The sequence below is a fragment of the Suncus etruscus genome, chromosome 5 (assembly GCF_024139225.1).
Source record: "Suncus etruscus isolate mSunEtr1 chromosome 5, mSunEtr1.pri.cur, whole genome shotgun sequence".
NCBI lineage: Eukaryota > Metazoa > Chordata > Mammalia > Eulipotyphla > Soricidae > Suncus > Suncus etruscus.
In genome coordinates, this window is record NC_064852.1 from 2,347,965 (window position 1) to 2,375,237 (window position 27,273).

Genomic DNA, 27,273 nt, shown 5'->3' on the forward strand with positions numbered 1-27,273 from the left:
TGGGTTGCAAAAGTACCATGGGGATCATGGTTTTATTAATTGATTTGAGAATATGCAAGAGATGCTACTTTTCAGATTTATTTTGAATAACAAAGATTGGGTATTTCAAGGTGAATTGGAAGGCTTAAAGTGGGAGTGGCAGGGCCTGAGCTGGCTGTTTCCCAAGGCTGGCAGGAAAGAGGCTGAAGGAGGCTGAGGATTGGTTTGAGCAAAGTAAAGGGTACATTAGGCTCAGAAGTTTTAACAGCAAAGTGTAGATATCGCAAGGTTTTATGGCTTAGCAGATGATACTTTGTAATTATCCTGCTTACTGTGCCCTTAGAATTTTTTGTAGGCACTGCAGCAGTTTCTGTTTTATGGCACTCAGCCTCACTTTTATTAGTTTGTTCCTTTGAATTCTCAAGAGGGGGGGCCTGGCCGTAGAATGCAGTGGGCAGAGGACAGACAACTATAGATTTAGGGGGGGGGGGAAACTTTTTCCATTAGGGAGAAAGACAGGAAAGGTAGTAGCACTGGTTTTTTAGCTAAGAGCATTATCAAGTTTGTTAGAGAGGTGAGACACCATGGATGTAATTGTGGTGAGTTGGGAACTCAAGTCAGAAAGGGGGGGGGGGGGGAAGAAAGCAGCAACAGTTTGTTGCCGCGTGTGGGGGAGCTGCTGGAATGCTGGCTCTGGGGAGCGACTTCCAGGCATAGAGGGCAGCAAGAGCCATGTTGGCAAGCTGGGACCTGGAAAGTGTGTGCTGTACCTTTAAGGTATGAAAAGAGGCGAGGCCAGCTATAAGAGCTTAGAGATCAGGATTCCTGCCTATCTGCAAGGGCTTTGCAGCGGAAAAAAAAGTTAACTTCCCAAGAGACAAAGAGTTCAGCTATTAGATTCTAAGCAGGAGAGCGTGTAAGGGGCTTGGGGGCCATAGGAGGTTACGGCTTGAAACGGCTCTTTGAGGCTTTTCTAATTAAAGGCTTTGTATTGTTGCAATTGCTGGCTAAGGAGGGGAGGGTGGTGAGGGGAGTAAAGGTTTTGGTGGAACTGGGACGGAGCTGAGACTAGGGAAGTGAAGGGCTGTTTAGGATTTTGCACAGAGGGTGCAGTGGCAGAAGTAAAGATGAAGGGTCAGAAGAGGAAGGAAACTGAGAGACAGAGTCAGAGCGAGAGGGAGCCCGGGAACACTAGATTTCTGGTAAACATCATGAACAAACATTAAAAAATTACAAATATCTTTTTTGGTAACCTCTATATGTCTGGCTTTCAACTCAGACTGTATATATTTAATGAATTTAAGTTCAGTACTCAACGAAACACCCATGGAAGTGAAGCCAACGGGCGAAGCCCCAAGAGCCAATCAGGGGCGGTGATCAGAACGACTGAAAAAACTGCAGTTTAAATTTTTGATTAAGGCTAACTCGTTTCAACGCTTACCCGGATGGGGTATTCCTGCGATTTATGAAACAGCTCCGGACTCGCCGACCCATAGTTGTTCGGGGTGTGGCGGTGGTCTTCGAGCCCAGCGTTGGGCGCCAAAATGCGGGGTCCTGAAGCCCCCCCAGGGGGGACCCGGCCAGCAGGAATTAGCTGGGAAGGCTTCTCAGACAACCGCACTCCTATTTTGCTGAGTAGAAGAGCAACCACACCTGTAAAAAATCTGAGAGAGGTTAATAATAAAGACCTAAGGCAATATCTCACTGCTCAAAGGCACCTTTATTGGGCTACAGCTCCTTCTTATATAGTGAAGGAGAAGGGGGCAGTACAAAGGTGATGTCAGTCATACTTTTGGCGCGAAGGCCCATACAAGGCAAGGATATATTTCAGGTTTCAAGGAACAAAGAAAGTAAAGCATTCTCTAAATAAGGAAGTGGGCAGTGGGCTAGGGGCTGGATGACCTTCAAGTTATGATGAACGTGCTGTTTCCATGGAAATTTCTAGTGTCCTTCTAGCTGCATTCCTAATTGCTTGACTATCAGGAGGTGGTGCAAGATGTGCTTGCCTCAGTGATCTTGAACAGACAATGTAGCATACACTTATTGATAACAGCCTAGTTCACTCCGGAATATAGTTGAGGGAGTAAGACCTCATTTCTGGGAATGGTACCGGGCCGTGTTGCTCTCCTCCGGGCTACAAGATTAATTATCTCTTGCAGCTGCACATTCCTTTCTCTTTGGCCCAAGAACTTACAGCAAGACTGCATGTAGCCTTTAGGTGAAAGGCTGGATTATGGCAGAAAGAACAGCAAAATGGCCTCAAACAAGTCACAGTCCCCAACATTATGCTGCTCATCTTCCAGCTCACTTATTCTGTCTTCAACAGCTGTTATTCTGCTGGTGAGGCTTTCCAGTAAGGTTTTCATTTCAGCTTTTTTTAGCCCTAATATTTCTGTTTCAAGTTTTCTCATTTCTGCTCTCATATACTCTTGAGCCTTATGGGCTATTCATTCCACGTTTTCTTCGAATTCTTTGAACAGCCTTAACATTTCTTCTCTAAAGTCCTGATCTGAGCGGTTTTGTAGATGGTTGATGTTGGTTGGACCTTCAAAGCTAACATCTTCAGTGGTGAGGTCTGGAGGGGTTCTGCATCATTTTCCCATTGTGGCCTTTGTAGTGTGGTTCTGTTTTTTATGTGTTCTGGTGGAGCTTTTGTTTGTTTGTTTGTTTTTTGGTCACACCCACAGTGTCTTCACTCAGAAATCACTTCAGGCAGGCTCAGGGGAACATATGGGATGCCAGGATTAGAACCAGGGTTAGTCCTGTGTTGGCCACATGCAAAGTAAAATCCTTACCTCTGTGCTATTGCTCTGCCCCCATCTGGTGGGGCTTTTTGACTAGAAGAAATGCATGGCCACAGAGCAAAGCAGAGTTTCCATGCTCTTGGCTGGACACTCACACCTCAGTTCAATTTAAAATGGTGCTTTTTCAGTCCAAACTCCACCTACAGCCCATAACAACTCCTGCTGCTGTTAGTCAACCGTCTGTTTGTTTTGTCCTCCTGGGTACATTCTTGGTCGGACCCACTTACATCAGTTCAATTTAAAATGGTACCTTTTTAATTTAAACTCTATCAACAGCCACTACTGCCACTGTTTGTCATAGCTGAGCTACCAGAGATGGGACCAAGTTGCTGGTGTTGTGTGGGCAAGATTGGCAAAATATCTCAATACTTTTGATTAGAGAAGACCAGGGACTTAGGACAAAACTCTAGACCAGAAGAGAGAGAAAGAGGAAGAGAGAGATGGGATTGGGACCAGGGTAAGGTCAGATTGAGGGCCCAGTAAAAGGATTAAGAATATAATGTAAAGGGGATTAATAGTCCAAAAAGTTGCATCCAAAGATAGATAAAGGTCTCCAAATCAAGAAGAAAAACCTTAGCCAGGAGTAAAAACAGTTCAATCCAATCGCTGCTTCAACTCTCTCTTCTAACTGCCAACATCTCTCCACCCCATCTTCCCTGGGGATGGGGGGTTATAGATCATAGTTAGGATCTTACTTAAAGGGAGAGATCCCTTTTATGGCTGGCTTGTGCTTGACTGATGTTGAGGTAATACAGTGATGTTGGACAAGAGCTGTTGGTCATCAGTCCTTCTTGTTTACTCTCACTCCCAGATATGCTCTTGGCTTGGCTCACACATTTCTATTTCATTTCTTGCAATCACCCAACCCAGATTAAATTTCTGGCATCCCATATAGTCTCCTCAAACCCGAGCACTGCTAAAACTGGTTCCTGAGTGCATGGGCATTGCTGGGTAGGGTCCCTCACTCCCCCCAGAGTGATGCTGTTCTTCTCATTTTTCACATGTAATCAAATAACAAATGGGATCACAGCCATATTCTTTATCTCCACTACAGCTACATAACCAATGGCACCATCTTTAGTCACCTAACATTCTTTTGTTTTGTTTGGGTGACACATTGAGGGTGCTCAGGGACTACCCCTTGCTCTGTGTTCGGGGGTCTGGGATTTTCTCAGGAGACCATGTGGCATGGGGAATAAAGAAACCTGTAAGTTTTCATCTGAAGGAGATGCAATGCCTGAATATTAATGTATTTGGTTTTAAAGGTTGACAGCCTTTGTTTTAAGGGTACTTGGACAAATAAATAACTACATCAACCAGGATCAAAATTCAATTTGCAATTCTATATTGTGGTTGGTTGAAAAATGCCAGCTAGGAAATGGAGCTTTCCAGGAGAAGTCACAATATCAACCAATAAAATTACAGGTAAGAGAGCTGAATGGACAGCTTTGCAATGATTTTATTTCCAAATTTGAGTTCTTTCTAATCCCATTTTCGAGAAAAGACATTTATTCCTACAATAATTTTTTTTTGTTTTTTTGGGCCACACCCATATGATGCTCAGGAGTACTCCTGGCTAAGTGCTCAGAAATTGCCCTGGCTTGGGGGGGACCATATGGAACACCGGGGGATCGAACCTCAGTCGCGGTCCTTCGTTGGCTAGCACTTGCAAGGCAAACACCTTACCTCTAGCGCCACCTCACCGGCCCCCAGGAAATTTCTTTTTTAATCTGGAAAAGAATTTGAATGCTCTTGCATTACTCTTCAAACAAGTCTGTATAAGTCAGATGAAGTGATGATAACCTTGTAAATCAGGCATTAGTATTTCAGAAAAGTGAGTGCTGGAGATCCTTAGGATATATGTAATGTGCCAACTTGTCCAGGTGTCTGTGGTATGGAATATATCTGAAAATCATAACCCTCTTACAAGTCAAAACTTCAAAGTGTTTTTGTGAAAGGTGGAAGTACCCTATTTATACTAGACTCTGTTAGGAATAGGATATTACGATCACTTTATTCTAAAAGTAAAAGAAACTGTATGAGACTAGAATCTATTTATATTCTTGAATCACAAAGCAGTTATACCATCTTTCTAAAATGTCACTGCAAATTTTTCGACTGCTTATAAAATTTCCCACAGACCTAATAGCTTTGGAGTGGGGATTTCCCATTCCAATCCAATCCACTTTGTATCAGGCAAATGTGGGTATCTATCTTACATTGTTCTCATAAGATCCTCTAGGTATTTACAGTAGATTGTAGTTATATATAACTATAAAACTATAACATATGTTATATTATAGACTATTATTACAGATTATAGATATAGTACATCATCTAGGTGCTTTTTGAGGAATAAAATAATCTAACAATTTTCCCTTAAGATAAAGTTTTCCATCTATTTATCTACATGCATTTAACAACCATTCCCCTCAAATATACAAGGGCATAGATGGCTGCATTGAAGGAGGATGAGAGGAAAAGAGAGACCAGTCACTAAGGAGTGCACTCACTGATGGGAAGATAGAGTATGAATACTAGCAACTGTAAGATATGTGTGTTCATTAGTTCAGCCAATCAACATTTAGTGAATGTTTACAAAGTGGTACACAGTGGAGTTGGAGCAGGAAACAAAAGTGTTTCTCACTGAGATCAGAGAACTTACAACATAACAGAGAAATCAGAGATGAAATAAATCATTTCAACTGTGTGTTATGTGTTAAAAACAGAGAATTCTTTATTGAATTCTACCAAACTAATTTGGTAGAATTCAAAATATTAGATGACCAGACTCCTGGAAACTAGGAGGGACACAAGGAAGAATACCAGATAGAAAAAAGAGATGCCTGGCCTTTTGAAGTGGAGACGGTGACTCATTCAAATCACTGGCACAGTAGTGGCATGACAAATCTGAAGAGGTAAAGAGAGCACCCTTCATGGAGCATTATTAGAATTTCAGGGGCCGGAGAGATAGCATGGAGGTAAGGTGTTTGCCTTTCATGCAGGAGGTCATCGGTTTGAATCCCGGCGTCCCATATGGTCCCCTGTGCCTGCCAGGAGCAATTTCTGAGCCTGGAGCCAGGAATAACCCCTGAGCACTGCCAGGTGTGACCCAAAAACCACAACAAAAAAAAAAAAAAAAAGAATTTCATTGCCTCAGAGAAGATAAACATGAGAGAACACAAGCCAATCAGCACCTTTCTAGAGCAGGTGGCATTTTAACAGGTTGTTGAAAAAGAAAGTATCCTTAAATCTGGTGGAAAGGCATAAAGTGGAACTTGGGACATTAGGAGAGAGATGTTCAATAATAATTTATTTATATATAAATCAATTTATTTTACAATATATTTATAATATATTATAAAACATATTTTATAATTTAATATACTTATAATAATGTTATAATATATTCTTATTATTTATAATAAATATAAATGTAAATTATGTTACTGTATTATATAAATATAATATATAATCATAATAAATCATATTTATAGCATGAGTATTAGAAATATAATTCTAAATTATAATAATAAATTTCAGATAATAAAGAGCCAGTACTTATGTCATGGGAAACAGTTTAAATTAAGCATGGGAGGAAAGGTGAAGAGAAGATGAGGCTCAAAATGCAGTTCAGATCCATCCTGTTCACTAAAAGAAAACCATCTCACTCTCTTTTTTAAACATCGCTTATTATTTTAGAGTACCTTGCCTGTAGAAGCCCGGGAGAAATCCTTATATCTTACAGCCTTTGTTGTGATTGGAATTAGAAAAGCTTTTGATATTTGCCCCCTGATGGTAAGCAAGAATCTTCTTTCTCAAGAATTTTCTCTTTTTCTCTTTCTACAGTATCATTTATCTCTGTAATATATATTACATAAAGGGATGGTAGATAAGGTTACCACCTTAAAAAAAATAATTGTAACTCCAGAACCAAATCATTTCAGATCTAGGGTTGAAGTTAAATCTACTAATCTGACCTATTCAATGACATAAGAAAATGTAGACCTGTAAGAAAGATATCAGTTCATCGTCTGGTAGGAAAAACTACTGAATTATGCAGCTAGGACTTGAACTGGCTTCTATTATAAGGGGATAACCCTAACCCTAACTTGATGGCCCTATATCCTGAAACTACTGAGGTGGCACAGAGCATGTTTGCTCTTTGAGGTTGAGCTTTTGCATTTGCATGGAAGCTGAGTAGGGAGGGGTGGGATGGAAAAGATTCACTGAAGTAAGTCAACTTAGGCCATTCACCTGGGGAACAGATTAAATACTATGCTCTGGGAAAAGACAGTTCCCTGATGTGATTCCTCAGAGCTCCAGAGGTTGAATATTCTTTCTTCTTTTATATCAGGAGTAAATTACTCTTGTATTTCAATACAAAAAAAACAGAAATTAACAATCCTAAAGAGATTTGTATGATTCACCCTCCAAAAAAATAATAATATTTTAGCCTGTTTCAAGAACTGTTTATATTCCACAACTCTCATCAAGAAATACAAGTTCCCAAGGGTCCAGACAATTGCTTGGCCCCTCTTGGTACAAGAGTGAGACACTAATGGAGCCAGAAAAGATGGAAATGAGACAAGATATGAGCAGTATTGTACCATGACTCCTCCTATAACATTTGTCCAAAATAAATATTCCAATGGTCTCTGGACAGAATAATGACTGTTATCCCAAGAATACTTAGAATCAAAAAAGCACTTGGAAAATTGACACACACACCCCTTCTGATTTATTTGAGCTTCCTTTGAAAATATGAGTTATCTCAGTTTTTCAGAGGAGGAAATGATGAAAGCTGTTTCTATGATAGGTGCTTCCTTTTCTTGGGAGGCAAGGGCTGATGAAGGAAGATGAAACTAAAGAGAAAAGTCCTCTAAAGGATTTTGGGGGAGGAAAATTCAGAGACCACGACTTAACTTGGATGACCAAATTTTCCCTATTGAGATTCCACCATTTCTTCCTGGAAAGATTTGCTTCAGCAAGATATCAACCTTTCCTCAAAGGTTTTTTTCTTTTTGTCCCTTTATTTATTTTGTACCATCCCAGTATGGTGTGACCTGAAGGAATTCCTATAAATGAATAGGTGGGTATTCTAGAAAGAAATTCAAGTATCTTCTGCTCTTGTCTCCAGAAAATCAACACAGCTCTAACGGAAGCTGATAACTTCCTGCTCTCCAATGCCCTCTCGGCTCAGAGCACCTTTACCCTGGCCATTGCTGCATATGCTCTTTCTCTGGGGGACAAAACCCACCCACAATTTCGTTCCATTGTTTCAGCCCTGAAGAAGAAGGCTTTGGTAAAAGGTAGGACTCGTTCCATAAGTTTAGTTGATGAACACCTACTAACCATACAGCACTTGCTAATTCTGGTAACCTGCACAGTTGATTAAGATACAGTCCCGGCTGTAGGAACAAACCATCACAACACAATGTACCAATGGATTTCATTTGTGCATTTATTCCTTCACTTGGTGCCTATCTATTCATTTCTTAGTTCAATAAATATTTATTCAGTACCTCCTAGATATAAATATATACACATAATTCAGGTCTGAAGCCAACATATTCTGGTAAAAGAATGAGTCAAACTAATAAATAAGAACATTGCCTACAGTGAATAGATCGTGAGGCCTGATAAGAAAAATGAAACAGGAAAATATATGATAAAATTATGACAATTTTGGATAGGATGGCTACTGCAAAAGTAGAGAAATTGGTAGAAGATTCCCAACAATGGATTATGTGACCCATCTTATTATATATCAGTTGACTATTAAGTTATACTATTTGTCTTAAAGACCAAGAATATTGAGTAGAAGAGATAATACAGCATAAAAGCATAGCCGAGTCAGGATGAAGTCCTGAGCAGAGCTGGGAGTGTCACACACACACACAAAAAAAAAAGAAAGATAGATAGAAATTACAATTCAATACTTAATAAAGCCTAAGAAACTTCTAGAAGCCAGAAGAAACTTCTCAAAGCCTGCTGCAATGATTATGTTTGGTTTATATTTTGTTAGGAAAGAGAAAATAAGCACATGCAGCCATGCTCAGTGGCTGCTCCTGACTCTGTGCTCAGGTGTGACCCAGAGCAGAACTCAGTTGGCCATCTGCTATGCCAGGGATCAAATGGGGATCAGCAGCTGGCATGGCAAGCACCGTATTTTTGCTCCTACGTCTCTCTCTCAAGCCCAAAGTTCATATTTATAATACTATTCATGGAACTGATTTGTTTGATGTCCAGGTAGTCCGACCCCCATTTACCGGTTTTGGAGGGATGGTCGTGGGCAGGACAGCTCTGCCCCTACCAGTGGCACAGCCCAGATGGTAGAAACCACTGCGTATGCTTTACTCACCAGCCTACGGTTAAAAGAGATGAATTATGTTAGCCCGATCATCAAGTGGCTATCGGAAGAGCAGAGGTACGGAGGCGGCTTTTATTCCACCCAGGTAAATAAATGGTTCTTGATTATTCTGACACTTGAACACGTTCTTGTACTTACTGCCTACCATTGCACACTCATTGGCCTGCGTGCTTTTGTCCACCAAGAGAGAGAACCTTAATGCCTTACTGGGAGAAATTTTACAAAGACATGAAAAAAGATCCTCAGACAAGGGGTTGAAGGTGCTCCACCAAGAGCACACATTCTTGTTTGTTTGTTTGTTTTCAATAATATCTTTATTTAAGCACCATGATTACAAACATGTTTGTAGCTGGGTTTCAGTCATAAAAAGAACACCCCTCTTTACCAGTGCAATCTTGCCACCACCAATGCTCCCAACTCCCTCCTCCCCCACCCTCTGCCTGTATTCAGCAGGCATTCTACCGCTCTCACTCACTGCCATTGTCATCATGATAGTTATTGGTGTAGTTATTTCTCTAACTGCACTCACCAATCTATGTGGTAAGCTTCATATTGTGAGCCCATCCTTCCAGCTCTCATCTCTATTGTCTCTGGGTATTATTACAATACTGTCTTTTATTTATCATAAGTCCCACAGATGAGTGAGACTAATCTGTGTCTATCTCTCTCTCTCTGACTCATTTCACTCAGCATAATAGTTTTCATGTTCATCCATGTATAGGAAAATTTCATGACTTCATTTTTCCTGATGGCTGCATAATATTCCATTGTGTAGATGTACCATAATTTCTTTAGCCATTCATCTGTTGTCGAGCATCTGGATTGTTTCCAGATTCTTGCTATTGTAAATAGCACAGCAATAAACATAGACGTGCAAAGGGCATTTTTGACATACTCTTGTTCTATAGGGAGCCTCGAATCTATGTGGATTCCTCCGCATCCTTGCTAACAGTAATGTTCTTGTCGAAGAGAGGCATTGGGGAGCAGGGCTTTCTTTCATTTCTACTTGGGACTGAACCCTCCAGTCACCTAAAGTGTCATGAGAAGGGATATTTGTGAGCAGCATCTGTATAAAATGAGCTAAGCCTATTTCTCTGCCTTGCTGATTGCTGATAGGATACAATCAATGCAATTGAGGGCCTGACAGAATATTCACTCCTGGCTAAACAACTGGACTTAAATATGGATATCAAAGTCTACTACAAGAACAAAGGTGACATCCACTCTTATAAGATGACAAAGAAGAATTTCCTTGGGAGGCCAATAGAGGTGATTGAAAACCTTTTTTATATTTTTAAATCTAATGAGACCTTTGTAATATCTGTTTGACCCTGTTTGTTTGTTTGTTGTTTTCAAATGTATCATAAGTACATAGTTGAGCACCTTGCCGGTTTTAAGCAGAACATCTATTTGGATCTGGATACTGGGGTTCAAAAGTAAGAGTTTTAGAACTTATGGATAGAGGGAAAGGCAGTCATTTAAACAGAAAATGAGTTTCATGGGAAGATGGAAGGATATTACTTGGGCCCCCTTAACTCCGACTGAAAGGAGAGAGGAATTTGTCAAAGGTAGTCACAGAAGTTGATTAAATCTGGAAGAAATTTCACTAACTTATTAGGTGAAGAAAATTCCAGACATAGGGAACAGCGTGCACAAGGGTGCAGGGAGAGAGTCAGGGAAAAGTTAGGGTAGTTGTGATGCTTCCATCTGGCCTGGGTGACATATTCAGAATGTCATTTAACTGGAATTAGCAGTTTGGTCCCCCTCAATCACTTGTCCCTTGTCTCTTTCTATTTTCTTAAAGTGAAACTCTTGACCACCCATGAAAATTTCCCAAAGAAAATGACCTGTTGAGGATGATGAGGTTCTCAATCAGTAACTGGATGTGAGGAGACAACTGCTGAAACATCTATTTCTAATTCACCCATTTTATACCATCTGAAAATATATTTAAATAGACTAGTAACTGGCAGGAGTCCATACTGCCCATATTCTCCACAAATCTGTTTGTGCAATGCAAATAGACATGAGGAAAAATACAAAAGTTTCAAGCTGGCAATATTGGAAAACATATGTATATAGATAGAGATAACATAGAGATAGAGATATAGACAATATAAATGCTCCAACACTTAAAAATCCAAATGAATTACATGAATGGATATGGAGAGTATTATATTGGGTGAGAGTATGAGTCAGAAGGGAGAGAGACAGACATAGAATTATTTCAATCATTTGTGGGATATAAAAAATATTGTACACCCAGACAATAAAGACAAGACCAGAAGGACTTGCCAGGAAGAGTTGGAGAGTGCAGTTAGGGCAGAGAAGGGATCACTGTGACAATGATAGTTGGAAATGACCACTCTGGAAAAGAATTGGATGCTAATGGGGTTAATATTGTAAATCACAGTGTCTATAAGGAAATAATAGAAGAGAGAGAAGAAGAAAAAATATTTGCCATAGAGTCTGGGAGAGTGAGAAAGGGTATGAAAAGAAAACTGGGAACATTGTATAAACTGGTGGGAAATGAGTTCTGGTGAAGGGATGAGTGGTAGAACATTGTAGAACTGAAGTTCAGTCATGAACAGCTTTATAATTATGTATCTCATGGTAATTTAATTAAAAATTTTGTTAATTTTTTGAAAGAAAAATGCAAAATCTAAATAATGAGTCAGAGATATAGTACAGTGGATAAGGCACTTGCTTTGTATCCAGCTAATCCAGGTTCAGTACTCACTACCCCATATCTTCCCCTGACCCTATCAGGAGTGATCTCTGAGTGCAGAGGCAGGAATAAATCCTGAATAACACCAGGTATAGCCTAAAATTGAAATATAAAAATTATACCCTGATTTCCAGATCTTGGAAACTCAAAATCCTAGTTTAAAAATTGCTGCAGCGTCTCTCCCACTCAGTCACCTAGGAAAGTTTGGGGAACCAGATAGGGTACTTGAGATTGAACCCAAATTGGCCGCATGCAAGACAAACACCCTACCAGCTATACCTTCACTTCGGCTCTCATAGCCCAGCACCTTTTTTATTTTATTTTATTGAGACCATTGTGAATTCCAAGTCTTTCCCAGTTGTATTGCAGGCACATAGTGACAGTGAGTTACAGCCCTTCCCACCACCAGAGCTGACCTCCCTCCACCATAGTTCCCAGCATGAATCCCATACCTCCACCTCTAGCCCTCAGGACTACCAGTGGAACAGGTCCCTTTTGTGTTTAGCTTGTTGAAGTTTGGGTCTCTTGATTCTGTTGTCATTGACTTTGGCTTGGGTATTTAGATCTGACTTTTTTTTTTACTCAATGTTCCTGAGACCAGTTGACCCCTCTGAGTCCCATCCACTTATTTTTTTCTTTCTTTTTTTTTTTTTTTTTTTTTTTTTTTTTTTTTTTTTTTTGGTTTTTGGGCCACACCCTGTGACGCTCAGGGGTTACTCCTGGCTATGCGCTCAGAAGTTGCTCCTGGCTTCTTAGGGGACCATATGGGACACCGGGGGATCGAACCGCGGTCCGTCCTAGGCTAGCGCAGGCAAGGCAGGCACCTTACCTCCAGCGCCACCGCCCGGCCCCTCTTTCTTTTTTCTTATTTTTCTTTCTTTTCTCTATTTGTAGAAAGTTATAGGAATATGAGGCAGAGAAAAAAATTCAAATTCAAGTGTTCCATGTAAACAAAAACAAAGAAGAAACATAAACAAGGGGAGGGGCAGATGTGGCAAGTTTTTTTTGTTTGGTTGGTTGGTTGATTTTTGCATAGGCACAGTAAACTTTGGGGAAATTAGAAAAGAAATTTCCTTGGCCTAAGAGATACAGGGTGTTTCCACCTATGAAGGATACTATCTTAAGACTGACTACAGGCTCAGAAAATGTTTGCTGTCCTACCCCAAGGTCTTTCTTTTGTTGTCAAAGTCAATCTTCTGGAAAGCCCAGCACCCTTTTTAATGTACTACATAAGTGAGGAGTGGGGGGATCAAAGCAGTAGTACCATGTATAGGGCATTGGCCTTGCACACAGCACACCCAAGTTCAATCCTCAGAACCCCATTTGATACTTGGAGCCTGTCAGGAATGATCCCTGAATGCACAATCAAGAGTGAGCCCTGAGCCCTGTCAGGTCCTGCTCATTTGTACAGGATTCCCTGTCTTCAACATATCTATGCTTAATTATAGTAACTTAGGGGAAGAATGAGCCATGGGGGTGGGAGAGGACAAGGGTGGCCGGAAGAGGCAGGCCCAGTGTCCAAAATTTTCCAAATTGATTTTCATGAGCCTCTGCTCAAGCAGTAGCTAATGCATTTACTTGCCAGAAAATGCAGCTGCAGCTTCTTTCCATCAGGTAGAAAATGAGAGTTGACTAATTTACTTACCTTTATTAATAAAATTTGGAGGAAGTAATTTCCTTTTGAATTAATGAGCTGAGTAAAGAGAAAAACAGCCTGCAGCCTTGGACTAAGCTCAGAACTCACACTTCCGGTCCCTTGCTCAATAGGATTTTCCCCCAAACTTTCTCCAAAAATTAAGAAATATTTGTCTGATCATTTTTCTGGAAGGAAGAACAACTCCTTAGTATCTTCATTTCCCAACTGGCAGAGGGAAGAGCAAAAAAGCTGTACCTAAGGATTTGGCAGGCAGATTTTCATCAATAGAAACTGGTGGAAAGAGGAGGAAATAATAGCTTGGAGAAGAGTGTTAGGAGTAAAGTAAGCCAAGCAAAAACAGATGGCACCCACCTTCGAGCTATGTCGAGGTTGTCTTTTCTTGAGTGCTACTGAGAATATCCTGCTTTAGCACTTAGGGTGCTGAATCCCAAACTAGTCACTGAAAGAAATTTATTCAGATGACAAAGGACAATGATGAACCAACTTAATCTTAAATATCTGTAATTGTAAAATGTGACCACAAGGGATCTCTGGTGGGTTAGTTTTCATTGTCTACTATGTAAATAGTAGAAGATGCTTTCTTTGTCAATTTAATCTTCCAAAAGTGGTGAGAGAGGAGGCTGGCAGATATGAGCCCCCAAAACTTCAATATTAAATGCATTCTGTTTGTTTGTTTGAGATTTGGTGATTTACAAAACTTCAAATATCAAAACTTTGATATTAAATGCATTACGTTTGTTTGTTTGTTTGAGATTTGGTGATTTACAAACTTATTCATAGTTAAGTTTCAGCTGTACAATTTCCTAACACAAATCCCATCACCAGTATTAGGAATCCCTCCTAGTCAGGCTCAGGACCATGTAGGGCACCCCGGATTCAACCTGGGTTTAGCACATGCAAGGCAAGTATTCTGCCCAATCTATCATCACTCCAACTCCTTAAATGGAGTTTGTTTGTTTGTTTGTTTGTTTGTTTGTTTTGGGGGTTTTGGGTCACACCCAGCAGTGCTCAGGGGTTACTCCTGGCTCTATGCTCAGAAATCGCTCCTGGCAGGCTTGGGGGACCATATGGGATGCTGGGATTCGAACCAATGACCTTCTGCATGAAAGGCAAATGCCTTACCTCCATGCTATCTCTCCAGCCTCTTAAGTGGAGTTTTTTAAGCTAAGTTATTTTTTCTCTCTCCCCCTTCCAGGTGCCTCTCAATGATGATCTTGTCGTCAGTACAGGATTTAGCTCTGGCTTGGCCACAGTGCATGTAAGTAGTTCTTAGGAGTAATAAAAATAATTGGGAGTTATGTGTCTGCATGTACTATGAGGCTTACTATAAAATTAAGTTAAAGATTTTGCTACTAAGTTACAGAAATCTGGGTTAGGTAACTATAAATTCAGAAAGATTCTTTTATGCCATTCTTTCCAATCTTAGCTTCCCTCACAATTTCTTTTGCGAATGTGTATGTTATGGAAATAATATATACATAGACATATATAACTATGTATAGTTAGGTATATAAGTCTTATGTTATTCCTATAAATATACATTTATTTTCTATTTTCCCGTGGCTTGTATGTTTAATAATAGCCACATCTCATTTATCTAGCAGCATTTTAAATGAATACATATATGTGGACTAATGTGCCTTGTACTTTAGGCATAGCCTGTGCAGAAAACATCTTGGAATAACTTACAACTGCCAGATAAACAAAACAAACTATGTATTCTGAGCATAAGCTACCATTCTATTGATTTTTATTATGTCCATGTCTGATACATTTACTCCTCCAAAGATTATTTCTTTTTTTTTTTTTTTTTTTTTTTGGTTTTTGGGCCACACCCGTTTGACGCTCAGGGGTTACTCCTGGCTATGTGCTCAGAAATCGCCCCTGGCTTGGGGGTACCATATGGGACGCCGGGGGATCGAACCGCGGTCCTTCCTTGGCTAGCGCTTGCAAGGCAGACACCTTACCTCCAGCGCCACCTACCCGGCCCCCAAAGATTATTTCTAAAGTCACATGGAACCTGGGATAAATCGTCCATTTTCTGCCACTTCTAGTGCTCTCAATATATCTAAATCTGGCAGCATCTCTCCCATACACGTACATACATACATACATGCAGGCATACCTACATACATACATACACCAATAATTTGTTGCTTTAACACTTTGCTCAAATGGTTTAGGAGAAAGCCACATTCATGGATTCTACAGTACAGTATGTAAAGTTAGACAGTTTAAACTGAAGGTCCAGGAAAGTAGCTCAAACATCCTTGTGTATACAAGGTCCCGAATATGATCCCCGGCATGGTATGCCACCCTAACATCATCAGGAATGCTCTAATGGTTTCCCAGAACCTCCAAGTATATCCCAGGCATCCAGATATATACCTGTTCCAATATAAGAAGAGTTCCCCCGGCCTTCAAGCATTACTAGAGAGCTTTCTCCCAAACAGAGAATGTACAAGCAGAATAGAGAGGTTGGGGAAAGCTATTCAGTTTTGACTGCAAGAGATTTAGATGAAATTCTGCCACTAGATCCATAGAGGTTGATTTTTGCTCACTTTGAGCTTCTCAACTCTGAACCACATGTAAACTTAGTAGAAAGTTCAGCTTCTGGGGGGAAAAAATGGATCTTTCAAGAATATAATTTACCCAGAGTTATAGTAATAGTACTTAGGCACCCCTTTCATAGGTGCAATACTGCAGCAGTATCATCCCCTTTGCATTGTCCTATTTTAAGTAGTGTCTTCTTGAATTTTTGGCCCAACATAGGTAAGAACCGTGGCTCACAAAATCAGTACTTCAGAGGAAATTTGCAGCTTTCATCTGAAAATTGAAATCCAGGACATGGAAGGTAAATCAACAGGACATCCACTATCATTTTGGCTAAGCCAGGATTATATCTGAGGGAGCTTCCCTTTTAGGGAAAAATATGTGTTTTCTCAGAAAAAAAACTTTATTAAATTTTTGGCAGGCTGACATCTGAGTATATGTTACTGCCCCTTCTTATACTCATGATAACTTTAATAATAGTTGGAAGTGGGACAATAAATAATGAATAATTCATTGAAGTCTATAAACTTGTCATCAAAAAACTGTTGTGACTAGCTGCTTGTTTTTAACGTAGCTGGCTGTAAAACCATTAAAATGTCTGTGGAATTTCTGTTCCTTTTGGGTCTACCATTGTTCCAGGAACCTAATATTTTTCTTCTGGACTCAGCCTTTCTGGACTCCAAGGGTTTGGCCAGTGCACATGTCCCTTTAGTTTCCAGCTTAGTTTTCAAGTACATTTTCATGGTGCTTCTTTGTTTATTGTCTATGACCTTCCCTAACCCTCTCCTAGCTGGTTGATTCTTGCCATTCAGTTCATCAGGAAACCTTGAGCTTAGGATGCAAAGTGTCTCTCTCCTCCCAGGGAGCTTCTGTTGGTAACTCAAAGACCTGTACCTAGAGGAAACTTTCCATTTTTCAGTTGACTCAAGCATCTGCCCTTTCTCCCAAACTCCTTCCTTAAATTATTAGCTCATTCAAAGTTTATCATTTAGAAACTTATGTGTTATCATTAGAACCATCATCTAAAGGTTAAGATTTCCTGAGATGGTGAAGGTCTGTGAATCTACATTTATTGTTTTAAATAATATCTTTATTTAAGCACCATGATTACAAACATGTTTGTAGTTGGGTTTTATTTATGAAAAAAAGAACACCCCCCCCTTCACCACTGCAACCTTCCCTCCACCCATGCCCCTCCATTTTCTTCCTCCCGCACGTGTAATTGAGATAGGCATAATAAACATCACCAAAAGTGGGATTGGGGAGATAGAGTAAAGGTTAAGGCACTGCTTTGCATCAAGCACACAGAGGTTTGATCCTCAGCATCACAGTTGATACCCTGAGCACCACCAAATGTGCCCCCTGAGCACAGAGACAGGAGTAAGCCCTGAGTATCACTGGGCGTGGTGCCACCACCCAGAAAAAAAAATCACTAAAAGTGGGAGTAGGATGTGGCTCAAAGTGGTGGACTACATGGCTGATATGTAAGAGGTTCTGAGTCCAATCCCACCACTGCCTGATCCCTTAAGCACTGTTGGGTGTGGCCCTAGAAATCTCCAAGCAACTATCAGGGTTCTCTGATAGCCCCCCAGGACCACTCAGTGTGACCTCTGCTTTTAAAAAAAATTTAGGGGGCCAGAGCAATACACACTGGTAGGGCGTTTGCCTTGCATGTGGCCAACCTGAGACAGACCCGCCCAGGGTTCTATCCCTGGAATTCCATATGGTACCAGGAGTAATTTTTTTTTTTTTTTTTTTGCTTTTTGGGACACACCCGGTGATACTCAGGGGTTACTCCTGGCTCTTTGCTCAGAAATTGCTCCTGACTCAGGGGACCATAAGGAACGCTGGAGATTGAACTGAGGTACATCCTGGGTCAGCTGTGTGCAAGGCAAATGCCCTACCACTGTGCTATTGCTCAGGCCCCACCAGGAGTGATTTCTGAGTGCAGAGCCAGGAATAACCCCTGAGCGCTGCTAGGTGTGACCCCAAAAACCAAAAAAAAAGAAAAAATACAAGTGTGTGTGTGTGTGTGTGTGTGTGATGCTGAAAGACTTCATACACGGGAAGTCCAAATGATTAGTTATTGCCTTCAGAGAGTCATAAATGACTCTTCTGACAGATTGCAAAGTAGCAACAGTTTCTTCTATTTTTCATTTATTTGCTTGTCTGTGTGTTGTATGTTCCAGGGTCGAACTACAGAAACGATGGCTTTCCGGACTACAAGCGTATTGTAGCATGTGCAAGGTGAGGCATTCCTACCCAGGGGAGTGAGCAAAGACTGCCAAGACCCTGCTTCTGGCTTGTGATGATCTCCTCACAACTTTCTGGGTTCTAAGATGGCCAGAAGACACAAATGGGCTCACTCAGATTTTTAAATGCAAAGCATAATAATAGACATTCCTCAATATCTACCTACTTATTATAAGTAACAGCTTTGTTTTTGTTTGCATAAAGTGTTTCCCTCCTATTTTTAGGCTTGCTTCTAATTTAAGCAGAATAACTTTAATTTTTGTTTCTGACTTAGAAAGGCAGAGATGTGATGCAAGTATTGGGGAAAAGAGTGTCTAAGGGAGTCGATCAGTTCCTATTCTCTTGCTAAGAAAAATCATATTTAGGGGCCGACGCGATAGCCCAGCATTGAAAATGGCTGAGATCCTGCTTAGAAAATGTGATTTTTTTTCTTTTTGGTTTTTGGGCCAAACCTGGCAGCACTCGGGGGTGACTCCTGGCTCTGGTCCCAAAGTTACTTCTGGCAAGCTCGGGGTAATATGAGGGATGCCAGGGATCTAACCTGGGTCGGCCAACATGCAAGGCAAAAACCAAAAAGAAAAAGGAAAAATCATTTTCACTAAGCAGCATCTCAGCCATTCTCAACCATTCTTTCATCTTCAAACTCAGTAGCACCTCTTCTTTCTTCTTCTTCATCCTCATCCTCATCCTCTTCCTCTTCTTCTTCCCCCTTCTCCTCCTCTCCCCCACCCATTTCCATTATCACTTTTCTGACTGTCTTGCTTCTTCCCCTGATTTATAAAGACCTGTGGATAGGATTGGTCTCACCTACATAATACAACATAATTTTCCCATTATAAGATCCTTAACTTGGGTGCCAAAATGATAGCACAGCCAATGGACATTTGCTTTGCATGCAGCTGACCCACATTTAATCCTTGGAACCCCATATGGTCCCATCAAGATTACCTATAAGCATAGAGCTAGGTGTAAACTCTGAGCACCACCAGGTGTGGCCCCCCAAAAAAGGCAAAAACAAAAAATAAGATTCTCAACCTCATCGTGTCTGCTATTTTCCAAGATACATGATCACATATAAAGGGATTATGACATAAACATCTGAGAATGAGTGACATTATTCTACTATTATTATTCCACATCACTATTTAAAAATGTATATTAAAATATAGGTTTCTGGAAATACGTGTGTTTCTCTTTATGGTCACATGGAATGGATCCATTAGTGGCAGAGGCAGGACTAAAGAGCAGTCCTCTGCTTCTCTTCTCCCTCAATGCCCTTGCTATGGTTTCTCCTTAACTTTTTTCTCAATTGCAGACATTTGTGTCTATCCCATGGTGCCTAAAATCTCAGGATGGATGACTTAGACAGCCCAAGTAGTTGTTTTTACAGAGTAGAGCTATAAAGTATTTCAGGAATGAACTGAAGGATCTCCTTGATTTATAAACAAAGAAAATTAGGCCTGGATGGAGTAAAATAACCTGGTAAATTCTTCCCAGAAGTACAGACATCACCCCACATCTCTGAAATCTGGCCCATTCTACATTGTTGATTTGGTGAATGATAGGCTTAAAATTTTAAAAGCTTTTTCTCTCACAATATTTTTTTTAATATTATGGTAAACATGGCACACAAAAACCTCCAAGAAGTCTGTTCGATATTTGCTCTATATGGATACAGTTGGGAAACAGTAGTGCCTAATTCTTCTCTTATTGATATATTGTATTATGTTGATTGATTTACGATGTTAAACCATCCTTGCATTCCTGGGATGAAACCTGCTTGGTCGTAGTGAATGATCTTTTTTTGTTTTGTTTTATTTTGTTTTTCGGGCTACACCGTTTGTGCTCAGGCTAAGCGCTCAGAAATTGCCCCTAGCTTGGGGGGACCATATGGGGATGCCGCGGTCCTTCCTTGGCTAGCACTTGCAAGGCAGACACCTTGCCTCTAGCTCCACATCGCCGGCCCTGTGAATGATCTTCTTGATGAGGCAGTGGATCCTATTTGCCAGGATTTTGTTGAGGAACTTTGCATCTGTGTTCATCAGGGATATTGGCCTGTAATTTTCTTTTCTTGCAGTATCTCTTTCAGGTTTCCGTGTCAGGGTGATGTTAGCTTCATAAAAACTATTTGGGAGTCCTAATCCTTTTCAATAATATGCTAAACACCCTCCAACAGGTAGCGGTAACCCCAAGAAACAGCATATGGTTTCCACTGTCTCCTTCCCACTCATTGCTGTCCTGTTGGGGCCCCATCCCAGTCACCCTATTCCTTGAATTTCTTCTCAAGCCAGCCAACCCACAATTTCCACTGCCTTCCTGAACCCCAAATACCCTTCCTCATTCCCAGCCATCTCCCAAGTAGACCTCCCTTTACCAAGCAACTTCTTTCTTCTTCGTTGCACCTCCAACTCTCCTTTGGAGGAAAGGCCTAAATACTTTACACTCATTCCTGAATTCATCATACTTGACAGGGAGGTCTGAGCAGACTTATTCTGAGCAGAACTCGAATCAATGACAGACCCAATAGAGAGGCCTCCGGAGTGGGTATGAGAAAGTGAGTGGGCACCTCTGGGAGTCTCAGCCATGGTAGCTCAAATGACCTTCAGCCAACCCACTTAGCCCTTCCAGGTATTTCTGTGAAGCCACACTTCTGAACTATGGCATCTCAATTTCTACCTGTCCTGCTATTCCTCAGCTCTGCTCTAGAGGTAAAAAAGGCACTTCAAAAACTCATTCATCCAAATTCCCTGCCAGAGGGAGACCTTCATTCCACACTGTTAACACACAATAGTCATTAATTTGACTATTCTGTCTTTTGGTACACAACTGGGGAAAATGGAAAAGGGGGGTGAAAAAAAACTGGGGAGAATGTTCAAAAGGTGCAGTCTGCTTTGAGCTCTAAAACTGAAGTTTGGTTGGAAAAATTCCAAAAGTAACTGTGTAGTATTTATTTATATGAGAAATTCCTTGCTTCTAAGTTTCTCTTTCCTGATTAACAAAAAAAAAAAAAAATGAACATACAGGTTCTGTGTCTAGGTGAGCCCGCTCTTTTGGTTCTTGGATGTTGGATATTTCGGGGGGCGGGGGTTGGTTTTGGGTGTGTTTTTTTTTCTTTACAACTTTGTTGCTTTCTTTTTTTTCCAATCTGTTAAAGAAAAGGGAAAAAAGATTTCATTTCATTCAGAACAAAATGTCTTTGGGGAAGATTGCTTTGGCAGCAAGCAAAGGCATTTTTTGAAAAGGTTTCAGTTCCCTGGGTGAAAGAGTTGCTGTGGCAACCAGTCATCATGGCTCCAGCCACTTTTCTTAAGACTTTCTCTGCTCTGGAGTCCTTCTCCATCCTGTTGACAAGAGTATTTGCATCTGTGAGCAAAGTTTCTCTGCTTCTGGCTTGGAGCACCATTCCAATTAGGGAAGTACCCAACAGCTATCTTGTAGTTTCCATTGGTCTTTGGTTCTGTTCTACATCATTGATTTGGTGAATGATAGGTTAATAATTTTTAAAAACCTGCTCTCTCACAATATCGTTAAATATTGTGGTAAATATGGCATCCAAACCCTCTAAAACGCCTTCTTAATCTGTGCTCTATGTGGGCACAATCAGGGAACAAAGATATCCAATCCTTCTCGCTAATTTGCAATTGATGTAGAAGTGGTGAAGGCTGTTCTCTGTATTGGTCCATGTTTCCCAGATTCTTGGATCTTTTCAAGAATAAAAATATTGAGTAATAAAGCTACTCAGACTCAGAGTTGGAAGTGGAAAGATTTATTGGAAAGTAAAAGGGAAAGAAAAAGAAACTCCCCAGTTGAGGAGGAACTTGTTGGACTCAGTTAAATATGACTCATTTTGTAGGTTTTTTAAAATATAAAAAATGGGTCCTTTTGTTAATCATCAAGTTTACAGAATGTTTACAGAAAATATAAGGATTGTACAGTATGGTCTGGTTAACTTAGGGCCTTTGGGGGATATCTATTTGACCATGAGTCTTAGATATTATCCACTGTCTTAGTCTTAGTGATCCTCAAGTCTGGAGCAGAATATATGATCTTGGAGAATTGTTAACTTTCCACTCATTACAAAAAGCCCAGGAATTTGCAGGAGTGTCAAAAATATAGAAATGGCTCAGTCAGAAATACAGGCTAGAGTGTGGAAACTTTGTCTTTCACAGTCACACCAAAATACCTGCTATTTCTCGTACTCTCCTTCCTTTAGGTGAGATCGATTTCTTTTCTCCCTCAGAATGAACAGTCTTTTGATTTCGTCCTTTGATCTAGACTCGGCAAGCTTTGTTCTGATTGTTCACCTTCACAAAAGCACCCCATTCCCATAACTTGGTCCTCTTTGGAAGCCTTTCATTTTGTTTCATAGTAGCGCCACCACCACCACCCCAAGACTCCAAAAAAAGCCTTGGGGTTAGATATATTTCTTGTGGGTGAACCAGGGAGTCACTTCAAGAAAACAGTGCATTCCACATCTCTGCTCCACTTGCTTCAACCACCCTGGGGAAAAGCCTGGCCTAGATCATGACTGACAAAGTCTCTTCCAAGCTCCAATGCATTACTAATGCCCGCTCACATCCCACCAAACATATATGACAGCTGTCAAGCTCCTCCTGAGAGCCACTCACTCTCTTTTGCATGTCACCTGAACTACTCTCCATCAAACAACCCAATTCTGGGGAGAACAGTGGGACTTAGACTGGAGCGAGGAATGGAATGCAGGAAGAGAAAGTCAGTCTAATATCACACAGATGACTCAAGAATGTCACCTTCCCTCTCAGAAAAGAATTTCAGGAGACTAGTGAAGTAACATAGTTTTAGCTAAAGAAACTTACTTAGAAAAGTGTGTGTGTGTGTGTGTGTGTGTGTGTGTGTGTGTGTGTTTGTGAAAGAGAGAGAAACAGACAGATGAACAGAGACAGAGAGACACACAGAGAAATCTTGATTAAAAAAAAAACCATTGGGGGCCAGAGTGATGGTGCAGTGGTAGGGCAGTTGCCTTGCATGCGGCTGACCCAGGACAGACTGTGGTTCGATTCCCAGTGTCCCATATGGTCCCCCAAGCCAGGAGTGATTTCTGAGCACATAGCCAGGAGTAACCCCTGAGCATCATCGGGTTAATCAAAATAAATAAATAAATAAATAAAAAACATTGGTTCATCCAGAGGCAAGAAAGCAGAGAATTAATTTTAGGATAAAAATTGAATATAATTCTTCTAAATTGTCTTGGCCTGGAGTTCTCCGAATACATAAAAGTAAATCTAGATGTTGGCACAGGGAAATTCTTGAACTTGATGGCAGTACCTCAGTTTTTCCAAGTCTAAAGAGCTCAAGGTTTGCACCTCAGATGATTATATCCCTCATACCTTTAAGCCACCTCAGGGCTAGGTGATTTCTTTCTAAATCTTATTATTTCCCCAAAATTTATTACCAGGTTTCTTTTATCTGTCTGCCTGTAACTTTTTTAAAACACAAGTTTAGCTTCTTCCGTTAACTTTACAAGTGAGAAAATGAGCTCTAAAAAGAAAAGTGATATATGGAAATTTCTCAGTAGAACTTGGATAAAAATCTTATTTCCTACTTTTCCCCTTTAGAGAGTAATTTTTTCCTCTTACCGGGAAAAAAATAACACCAATTTTTACACCTTTTGCTTTTCTCCTGAGTTTTTCCTAAGTATAATTCCTAGAGGAAGTTTAATCTTAAAAAAATATGTTTAAACTATTGTGGAATTTTTTTCATAGTGAAACATGGAAAAATCCATTTAAATTTCACATCCAAAGAAAACAGTTGCTAGTGTTTTAGTATATTTCCTATAGTCTTTTTGTACGTATTTATTGAGTTTCTCTTAAAACCATAACTAATTTTTTCTTTGAACATGCTCCATTTAAAAAAATAACTAGAATGAGATCAAGAGACTCCCTAGCTCTGACATGAAAGAATCATGTGACATTGACAGCTCACTCTCCATCTCTGCAACTCATTAACCATGATCTTACACTGAATGACTTCTGTCCCTTCTTTCATCTCCAGAATGGTGGTCCATTGAGATGACCGGTTAAGAGGGTAAAGAATTGAAATAGGGCCAGAGTGATTGCACAGTGGTTAAGGCATTTGCCTTAACAGATGATCCAAGATGGACTCAAGTTCAATCCCTAGAATCCCATATGGTCCTCCGAGTCTGCCAGGAGTGATTTCTGAGCACGGGAGCCAGGAGTAACCCTTGAGCGCCACCAAGTGTGGCTCAGAAACAAAAACAAAAAAAGAATTGAAATAGCTAATTCTGGTCTCACACAATTCAAAGTTTCTAATATCCCAAAGTGCCTATCGTAAAAAGACTGCACGCCCACATAGAAAACTTTAAACCTACTGCTGCAGGTGATTTATGTGAAGTGTAAAGAGAGAGATGGTGGTCTAAGATGGGCATCTGTCACTTCCCTCTCTACCTACCTAGGTCACCCCAGTAGTGCCCAGGAATTCTGAAACTGATGAAAGTCTGTGATAAGCCAATACACGATACAGATGTCACCTCTTACTTTTCCCACCATGCAGCTATCAAGCTGCATCTGTAGGAGTTGATCCCTACCACCTGATTTCTAGGGGTTTCTGGACTCAGGCTAGAATGAGGAAAGGAAAGTCACAGGAAAGGAAAGTCGGTCCTAAATCTTACACAGGCTTTCTGGGTTTGTCGCCTTTCCCTCCCAGAAAATTATTTCAGGAGTGGATGAATAGTGGAGTAAAACAGTTTTACTTAGAGATGACCAGGAAGAAAAAGATAATAATAAGATCAAGAGACAATACATGCTTCTTCAGAAGCAGAGAGAGCCCTGAATGGCTTTTAGGACTGAGTTGTATATGGAGATTTGTTGAATTACTGGGTCCTACCCTACTCAGTATTCATATACCACCCTAGGGTGTGATCTGGTGATGGGATTACCTGATCCCTCCCTACTTGATATTCCTTCTCCACCCTAGGGTGTGGTCTTATTCTTGCTAATAAAAGCCCAGCTTTCAGAAAGGCAGGGGTTCATTCTTTGGTCTTCCTCCACTAAGCTGCTTTCCTTCTTAGGAGCAGAAGGCTTGTGTGGTGGGATTTCTGGCTTGAGTGGTGGAATTCCTAATCCTGTTCTTGTACCCTTTCACTATGTGGATTATTTCCTGGTCGATGTTTGGTTCCAGACCTGTGTCTCTCCAGGTCCTAGTTTTGGAGTGTTTCAGATTACCTTGACCTGGACTTTTCTGTGGACATAAGAATTGGTCAGGGTACTGTCAAGGAGGAAGAGCTTTGAACTTTTGGTGGTCTTCCTTCATGTCCTTGTCACCACCTTTTGTCTTTCTCCTCTCCTATAGGAATAAACTTCATCGGAGCCAACAGTGAATCCTAATAGTCTTATCAGGACTCTATCCCTGTATCCACAAAGTGGGCCTGGCCATAAAGCTTAGCTGTTTTAGGGCTAGTGGCAGAGTAACTACTTCTAATGCCATCTTGATTTTATTTCTTCTCAACAATCATTGCCAACCCATTTCCACCATGACCACCACCTGTCTGATTAACTTCTAATGAAAAGAACTTTTTGTTTAAAAGCCCTTTTGTTTATTCCACCCTCTATCTCTGACTTATTCTAGCTACAAGTACAGCCAAGAAGAATCATCCTCTGGGTCCTCCCATGCAGTGATGGATATCTCTTTGCCTACTGGGATCAGTGCAAACTCAGATGACTTAAGAAATGTAAATATTCTATTTTAAATATTATTCTGAATATTGTTTTTCTTTCCTGTATTACCTTACAAACAAAGCTATCTTCTTTTCTTCTAATGTATCACTGTCATCAAATCACCTGGAATCATCCTTTTAAAAGGACAATCTACGTCATGATTTTTACAAGTGAAGTGAAGGAAAGGGCTTATGCATTCCCATTCTGAAAATATGAATAGATGTGATAACGTGCTTCAAGATATACTAAGAGAAAGAGTTACTCTTCAGCATCTTTGAATAGAAAGTCTTAAGCAGATAGATTTAAACAAAAGACCATGAAATTAAATTCGAACTTTCTTCTTTTTTTCCTCAGCTAGTGGAAAGAGTGGACCAACTAGCCAATGATTACCAGATCCAAGATGGCCATGTCATTCTGCAACTGGATTCGGTAAGCACCACCTCCAATCATTTCTTCCTTACTATAGCTGTTCAAAATTGACAGACTCAATGTTTTGCTCTGAGTTTCTTCTCTCCCATTAACTTGAATCTTGGATTTTTCCAACAGATTCCCTCCAAAGATTTTCTCTGTGTTCGATTTCGGGTATTTGAACTTTTTGAAGTTAGCTTTCTAAATCCTGCTACATTCACAGTATATGAATACCACAGACCAGGTAATCAACTTACACTAACCTTTTAGATTACCACTTTATATTCACACATGGCCTGTAAATTTTACATATTGCCTCTCTTGGGGGCTCCATGAAGGCTATTACAAGACATTTGGAGCAAATCATTTCACCTTCCTGGTCCTCACTCATTTATTTTTATAAATTAGCTTAAATTGCTCCCAACATTAAAATTATTTGCCTCAAGCTTATCTCTTGTTGATTTTCAGTCTTCATTGTTTCTATTTATAGAGAAGTTCACTTACCCTGCTGTAGAATTATATCCCTTATTAATCTTGGATGGCGGATGGAGATGGAGGCCTTTCTCTGCCATCCCAGGCCACGTGGCTCCGCAACCCCCATTCAGCTGGCGGGTCCCAGGTTTAGGTGAACGGTGGAATCAGACTCATTCAGAGACAGGTATTAGGAAGTATCAGTTTTATTCATACCCTATCCACCACACGTGTGGTCAATCTCAACCATTTATGCATGCTATCCTTAGCTTGCCCTGCATCTTAACTTGTCCAGCCATGTCTCTTCCTCATACCTCTTCATGCTGGCAAAAGGA

General features: G+C 40.5%; 2 protein-coding genes across 2 annotated transcripts in view; one reads left to right on the forward strand and one right to left on the reverse strand.

The window, feature by feature from the left end:
• LOC126008810 (protein CutA homolog) overlaps positions 1-27,273 on the reverse strand; it is a 484,819-nt gene that overhangs the window by 327,232 nt on the left and 130,314 nt on the right. The window lies entirely within an intron of this gene.
• The window catches only part of LOC126008811 (complement C5-like), a 109,772-nt gene that overhangs the window by 72,582 nt on the left and 9,917 nt on the right, over positions 1-27,273 (forward strand). The window contains exons 26-36 of the mRNA XM_049773085.1: positions 4,049-4,208; positions 6,486-6,581; positions 7,924-8,095; positions 9,036-9,241; positions 10,273-10,425; positions 14,737-14,799; positions 16,314-16,395; positions 18,284-18,341; positions 25,971-26,073; positions 26,414-26,488; positions 26,606-26,711. Coding sequence (XP_049629042.1) covers positions 4,049-4,208; positions 6,486-6,581; positions 7,924-8,095; positions 9,036-9,241; positions 10,273-10,425; positions 14,737-14,799; positions 16,314-16,395; positions 18,284-18,341; positions 25,971-26,073; positions 26,414-26,488; positions 26,606-26,711 — 1,274 coding nt within the window. The remainder of the gene's footprint in view (positions 1-4,048; positions 4,209-6,485; positions 6,582-7,923; positions 8,096-9,035; positions 9,242-10,272; positions 10,426-14,736; positions 14,800-16,313; positions 16,396-18,283; positions 18,342-25,970; positions 26,074-26,413; positions 26,489-26,605; positions 26,712-27,273) is intronic.